Below are 7,500 nucleotides of genomic sequence, written 5' to 3'. Positions count from 1 at the left end.
TTTACCAGAAAGGTGAGATTTCAGCCTTTGAGTATGCAACATTACTAGTTATTGTTTATGGCCCTCTCATTAAATAATATATTTGGGGAATTACGTAGATTACATTTTTTGATGACATTTAGTTACGTTTAACTGGTTGTCTTTAATCTACCTCAACTTTTGTCTATCACCCCTGAAACAACATGTTTGGCATAATTGAGTTGTTTTCAGCATTCCCTGATGATCTAATCAGGCTAACACAATTCCCCATGGGAATCCATTGATTCTGATGCTAATAGGTGTAATAGAAAAATGACATACTTACCTAATTTGTTTGATATAGTAAACGATTGAATATTTAACTAAGAGTGAGACTGGCCTGCTAAAGCTGAGTTTTCATGGTGTCCACTCTAGCTTCCTGCAGCTTGTCTGGGCACTCATGGGTTATACTAGAGGGTGATACATCTGTACTGACACATTATATTCTATGATCAGTGGTGCACTGATGAAGATGTATTCCATGGACAGGATGTGGGGTGGTTGTAACTGAGATAGAGATCGCCTGGAGGAACAGAACAAAGGACTCAGTATTTCTAATTATCCTGGCATCTGGGAGACAGCAGATGACCAGAGGATGAACCCAAAGTGGCTTATGGTGCCCCCGATCTATATGGGGGGGGGGGGGGGGGGGGGGGGGGTGGAACAAAGTATTCTGGATAGTAGCTATATAAACTGTGCATTGTCTGTAAAGGGAAGGCTCTCAGTCCAATGGTCAAGACTGTTGGGCTGACGGTTTCATTATTGCAATAATTAATCATCAATATTAAATAAAAATGATTGTTTGAAGAAATGACCAAGTCTCTCTCAGTACGGAATTTCCACAACATTTGTCAATTTATCCCTGCAGTGCAGATGGAGACTTTGGTTAGCTTAGCAGGCTAACGCAAGAGCCCATAGGAATCCATTGACTCCGATGCTAACGAGTCAATACTCTCCACTTCCTGCAGTGCAGATGGAGACTTTGGTTAGCTTAGCAGGCTAACGCAAGAGCCCATAGGAATTCATTGACTGTGATGCTAACGAGTTAATCCTCTCCACTTCCTGCAGTGCAGATGGAAGCTTTGGTTAGCTTAGCAGGCTAACACAAGAGCCCATGGGAATCCATTGACTCCGATGCTAACGAGTCAATCCTCTCCACTTCCTGCAGTGCAGATGGAGACTTTGGTTAGCTTAGCAGGCTAACGCAAGAGCCCATAGGAATCCATTGACTCCGATGCTAACGAGTCAATCCTCTCCACTTCCTGCAGTGCAGATGGAGACTTTGCAATTGTCCATGAGACCAAGGTGCTGCTGGAGCACACAGGTCTGATCACCTGGAACCCTCCGGCCATCTTTAAGAGCTACTGTGAGATCATTGTGCTTCACTTCCCCTTCGACCTGCAGAACTGCAGTATGAAGCTGGGGACATGGACCTACGACGGCAACCTGGTAGTGGTCAACCCGGTAAGAAGTTTGAAAAGCACAAATATCCAAAAAGCACATCTGAAAATGTTCCAGGTCCGGGGTGTAAAATAGCAGCAATCCCATGAAAAGGAGTAGAAATAGAAACAATCCCATGAAAAGGAATAGAAATAGTAACAATCCCATGAAAAGGAATAGAAATAGTAACAATCCCATGAAAAGGGGTAGAAATAGAAACAATCCCATGAAAAGGGGTAGAAATAGTAACAATCCATGAAAAAGAGTAGAAATAGTAACAATCCATGAAAAGGAATAGAAATAGCCGCACCTGTTGTATGCTCCCACATAGTTTAAACCAGCCTCTCCAACATAATGTGTATTTGTGTATATTGGAGGGGGATGGGAAAATAATAATTGTCATCCCATATGAACTAAGAAAGTATATCTTATCTTAATTTAACCAGTAAAGTATTGACCCTAGCCCTGTACCCGTCCCCTGTCCCCCCTCTAGGACAACGACCGGCCTGACCTGAGTAACTTCATGGAGAGTGGTGAGTGGGTGATGCAGGACTATAGGAGCTGGAAGCACTGGGTGTACTATGCCTGCTGCCCTGACACGCCCTACCTGGATATCACCTACCACTTCCTGATGCTGAGGCTGCCTCTCTACTTCATCGTCAACGTCATCATCCCCTGCATGCTGTTCTCCTTCCTGACTGGACTGGTCTTCTACCTCCCCACTGACTCTGGTAGGCCTGCTTTTCTCCTTCCTGACTAGACTGGTCTTCTACACCCTGACTGACTCTGGTAGGCATGCTGTTCTCCTTCCTGACTAGACTGGTCTTCTACCTCCCCACTGACTCTGGTAGGCCTGCTGTTCTCCTTCCTGACTGGACTGGTCTTCTACCTCCCCATTGACTCTGGTAGGCCTGCTGTTCTCCTTCCTGACTGGACTGGTCTTCTACACCCTGACTGACTCTGGTAGGCCTGCTGTTCTCCTTCCTGACTAGACTGGTCTTCTACACCCTGACTGACTCTGGTAGGCCTGCTGTTCTCCTTCCTGACTAGACTGGTCTTCTACCTCCCCACTGACTCTGGTAGGCCTGCTGTTCTCCTTCCTGACTGGACTGGTCTTCTACAGCCTGACTGACTCTGGTAGGCCTGCTGTTCTCCTTCCTGACTAGACTGGTCTTCTACCTCCCCACTGACTCTGGTAGGCCTGCTGTTCTCCTTCCTGACTAGACTGGTCTTCTACACCCTGACTGACTCTGGTAGGCCTGCTGTTCTCCTTCCTGACTGGACTGGTCTTCTACAGCCTGACTGACTCTGGTAGGCCTGCTGTTCTCCTTCCTGACTGGACTGGTCTTCTACACCCTGACTGACTCTGGTAGGCCTGCTGTTCTCCTTCCTGACTAGACTGGTCTTCTACACCCTGACTGACTCTGGTAGGCCTGCTGTTCTCCTTCCTGACTGGACTGGTCTTCTACACCCTGACTGACTCTGGTAGGCCTGCTGTTCTCCTTCCTGACTAGACTGGTCTTCTACACCCTGACTGACTCTGGTAGGCCTGCTGTTCTCCTTCCTGACTAGACTGGTCTTCTACACCCTGACTGACTCTGGTAGGCCTGCTGTTCTCCTTCCTGACTGGACTGGTCTTCTATCTCCCCACTGACTCTGAGAGACCTGCTGAAAATTCAAATTCACAAATTTCCCCACATTTACATATAATGGAAATGTGTCTTTTTTTGGCTCACTCACGTACAGTACAATGCATTTAAAACAACAATCCCCACAAGCCGTGGACCAGTTGCTCTTGGGTCTGTCAAACGTTTTCACAAAGGCAGTAACAGTTTCTCAATAAATAGTCCTGAGAGTGTTACCAGCTGAGTAGTATTGTTGCAGTGTATTGTTGTTGTTGACTCCTCTAACCATGTCTCTGTATGTAGGAAGATGACCCTGTCTGTATGTCCTGCTGTCTCCCACTGTGGTCTTGTTGTTGTTTGACTCCTCTAACCATGTCTCTGTATGTAAGAAGATGACCCTGTCTGTATGTCCTGCTGTCTCCCACTGTGGTCTTGTTGTTGTTGACTCCTCTAACCATGTCTCTGTATGTAAGAAGATGACCCTGTCTGTATGTCCTGCTGTCTCCCACTGTGGTCTTGTTGTTGTTTGACTCCTCTAACCATGTCTCTGTATGTAAGAAGATGACCCTGTCTGTATGTCCTGCTGTCTCCCACTGTGGTCTTGTTGTTGTTTGACTCCTCTAACCATGTCTCTGTATGTAGGAAGATGACCCTGTCTGTATGTCCTGCTGTCTCCCACTGTGGTCTTGTTGTTGTTTGACTCCTCTAACCATGTCTCTGTATGTAGGAAGATGACCCTGTCTGTATGTCCTGCTGTCTCCCACTGTGGTCTTGTTGTTGTTTGACTCCTCTAACCATGTCTCTGTATGTAAGAAGATGACCCTGTCTGTATGTCCTGCTGTCTCCCACTGTGGTCTTGTTGTTGTTGACTCCTCTAACCATGTCTCTGTATGTAAGAAGATGACCCTGTCTGTATGTCCTGCTGTCTCCCACTGTGGTCTTGTTGTTGTTTGACTCCTCTAACCATGTCTCTGTATGTAAGAAGATGACCCTGTCTGTATGTCCTGCTGTCTCCCACTGTGGTCTTGTTGTTGTTTGACTCCTCTAACCATGTCTCTGTATGTAAGAAGATGACCCTGTCTGTATGTCCTGCTGTCTCCCACTGTGGTCTTGTTGTTGTTGACTCCTCTAACCATGTCTCTGTATGTAGGAAGATGACCCTGTCTGTATGTCCTGCTGTCTCCCACTGTGGTCTTGTTGTTGTTTGACTCCTCTAACCATGTCTCTGTATGTAAGAAGATGACCCTGTCTGTATGTCCTGCTGTCTCCCACTGTGGTCTTGTTGTTGTTTGACTCCTCTAACCATGTCTCTGTATGTAGGAAGATGACCCTGTCTGTATGTCCTGCTGTCTCCCACTGTGGTCTTGTTGTTGTTTGACTCCTCTAACCATGTCTCTGTATGTAGGAAGATGACCCTGTCTGTATGTCCTGCTGTCTCCCACTGTGGTCTTGTTGTTGTTTGACTCCTCTAACCATGTCTCTGTATGTAGGAAGATGACCCTGTCTGTATGTCCTGCTGTCTCCGACTGTGGTCTTGTTGTTGTTTGACTCCTCTAACCATGTCTCTGTATGTAGGAAGATGACCCTGTCTGTATGTCCTGCTGTCTCCGACTGTGGTCTTGTTGTTGTTTGACTCCTCTAACCATGTCTCTGTATGTAAGAAGATGACCCTGTCTGTATGTCCTGCTGTCTCCCACTGTGGTCTTGTTGTTGTTTGACTCCTCTAACCATGTCTCTGTATGTAGGAAGATGACCCTGTCTGTATGTCCTGCTGTCTCCCACTGTGGTCTTGTTGTTGTTTGACTCCTCTAACCATGTCTCTGTATGTAGGAAGATGACCCTGTCTGTATGTCCTGCTGTCTCCGACTGTGGTCTTGTTGTTGTTTGACTCCTCTAACCATGTCTCTGTATGTAAGAAGATGACCCTGTCTGTATGTCCTGCTGTCTCCCACTGTGGTCTTGTTGTTGTTGACTCCTCTAACCATGTCTCTGTATGTAGGAAGATGACCCTGTCTGTATGTCCTGCTGTCTCCGACTGTGGTCTTGTTGTTGTTTGACTCCTCTAACCATGTCTCTGTATGTAAGAAGATGACCCTGTCTGTATGTCCTGCTGTCTCCCACTGTGGTCTTGTTGTTGTTTGACTCCTCTAACCATGTCTCTGTATGTAAGAAGATGACCCTGTCTGTATGTCCTGCTGTCTCCGACTGTGGTCTTGTTGTTGTTGACTCCTCTAACCATGTCTCTGTATGTAAGAAGATGACCCTGTCTGTATGTCCTGCTGTCTCCCACTGTGGTCTTGTTGTTGTTTGACTCCTCTAACCATGTCTCTGTATGTAAGAAGATGACCCTGTCTGTATGTCCTGCTGTCTCCCACTGTGGTCTTGTTGTGTTTGACTCCTCTAACCATGTCTCTGTATGTAAGAAGATGACCCTGTCTGTATGTCCTGCTGTCTCCCACTGTGGTCTTGTTGTTGTTTGACTCCTCTAACCATGTCTCTGTATGTAGGAAGATGACCCTGTCTGTATGTCCTGCTGTCTCCCACTGTGGTCTTGTTGTTGTTTGACTCCTCTAACCATGTCTCTGTATGTAAGAAGATGACCCTGTCTGTATGTCCTGCTGTCTCCCACTGTGGTCTTGTTGTTGTTTGACTCCTCTAACCATGTCTCTGTATGTAGGAAGATGACCCTGTCTGTATGTCCTGCTGTCTCCCACTGTGGTCTTGTTGTTGTTTGACTCCTCTAACCATGTCTCTGTATGTAAGAAGATGACCCTGTCTGTATGTCCTGCTGTCTCCCACTGTGGTCTTGTTGTTGTTTGACTCCTCTAACCATGTCTCTGTATGTAAGAAGATGACCCTGTCTGTATGTCCTGCTGTCTCCCACTGTGGTCTTGTTGTTGTTTGACTCCTCTAACCATGTCTCTGTATGTAAGAAGATGACCCTGTCTGTATGTCCTGCTGTCTCCCACTGTGGTCTTGTTGTTGTTTGACTCCTCTAACCATGTCTCTGTATGTAAGAAGATGACCCTGTCTGTATGTCCTGCTGTCTCCGACTGTGGTCTTGTTGTTGTTGACTCCTCTAACCATGTCTCTGTATGTAGGAAGATGACCCTGTCTGTATGTCCTGCTGTCTCCCACTGTGGTCTTGTTGTTGTTTGACTCCTCTAACCATGTCTCTGTATGTAAGAAGATGACCCTGTCTGTATGTCCTGCTGTCTCCCACTGTGGTCTTGTTGTTGTTGACTCCTCTAACCATGTCTCTGTATGTAGGAAGATGACCCTGTCTGTATGTCCTGCTGTCTCCCACTGTGGTCTTGTTGTTGTTTGACTCCTCTAACCATGTCTCTGTATGTAGGAAGATGACCCTGTCTGTATGTCCTGCTGTCTCCCACTGTGGTCTTGTTGTTGTTTGACTCCTCTAACCATGTCTCTGTATGTAAGAAGATGACCCTGTCTGTATGTCCTGCTGTCTCCCACTGTGGTCTTGTTGTTGTTTGACTCCTCTAACCATGTCTCTGTATGTAAGAAGATGACCCTGTCTGTATGTCCTGCTGTCTCCCACTGTGGTCTTGTTGTTGTTTGACTCCTCTAACCATGTCTCTGTATGTAAGAAGATGACCCTGTCTGTATGTCCTGCTGTCTCCCACTGTGGTCTTGTTGTTGTTTGACTCCTCTAACCATGTCTCTGTATGTAAGAAGATGACCCTGTCTGTATGTCCTGCTGTCTCCCACTGTGGTCTTGTTGTTGTTTGACTCCTCTAACCATGTCTCTGTATGTAAGAAGATGACCCTGTCTGTATGTCCTGCTGTCTCCCACTGTGGTCTTGTTGTTGTTTGACTCCTCTAACCATGTCTCTGTATGTAAGAAGATGACCCTGTCTGTATGTCCTGCTGTCTCCCACTGTGGTCTTGTTGTTGTTTGACTCCTCTAACCATGTCTCTGTATGTAAGAAGATGACCCTGTCTGTATGTCCTGCTGTCTCCCACTGTGGTCTTGTTGTTGTTTGACTCCTCTAACCATGTCTCTGTATGTAAGAAGATGACCCTGTCTGTATGTCCTGCTGTCTCCGACTGTGGTCTTGTTGTTGTTTGACTCCTCTAACCATGTCTCTGTATGTAAGAAGATGACCCTGTCTGTATGTCCTGCTGTCTCCGACTGTGGTCTTGTTGTTGTTTGACTCCTCTAACCATGTCTCTGTATGTAGGAAGATGACCCTGTCTGTATGTCCTGCTGTCTCCCACTGTGGTCTTGTTGTTGTTTGACTCCTCTAACCATGTCTCTGTATGTAAGAAGATGACCCTGTCTGTATGTCCTGCTGTCTCCCACTGTGGTCTTGTTGTTGTTTGACTCCTCTAACCATGTCTCTGTATGTAGGAAGATGACCCTGTCTGTATGTCCTGCTGTCTCCCACTGTGG

General features: G+C 46.5%; 1 protein-coding gene across 1 annotated transcript in view; it reads left to right on the top strand.

The window, feature by feature from the left end:
• Positions 1-7,500, top strand: part of LOC110496997 (acetylcholine receptor subunit alpha) — a 27,684-nt gene that overhangs the window by 5,882 nt on the left and 14,302 nt on the right. The window contains exons 5-6 of the mRNA XM_036981997.1: positions 1,287-1,482; positions 1,952-2,189. Of these exons, the coding sequence (XP_036837892.1) occupies positions 1,287-1,482; positions 1,952-2,189 (434 nt within the window). The remainder of the gene's footprint in view (positions 1-1,286; positions 1,483-1,951; positions 2,190-7,500) is intronic.

The sequence above is a fragment of the Oncorhynchus mykiss genome, chromosome 7 (genome assembly GCF_013265735.2).
Source record: "Oncorhynchus mykiss isolate Arlee chromosome 7, USDA_OmykA_1.1, whole genome shotgun sequence".
Taxonomy (NCBI): Eukaryota; Metazoa; Chordata; class Actinopteri; order Salmoniformes; family Salmonidae; genus Oncorhynchus; species Oncorhynchus mykiss.
The sequence above is the reverse complement of the archived record's forward strand: the minus strand, read 5'-3'. Positions and strand labels throughout refer to the sequence as shown.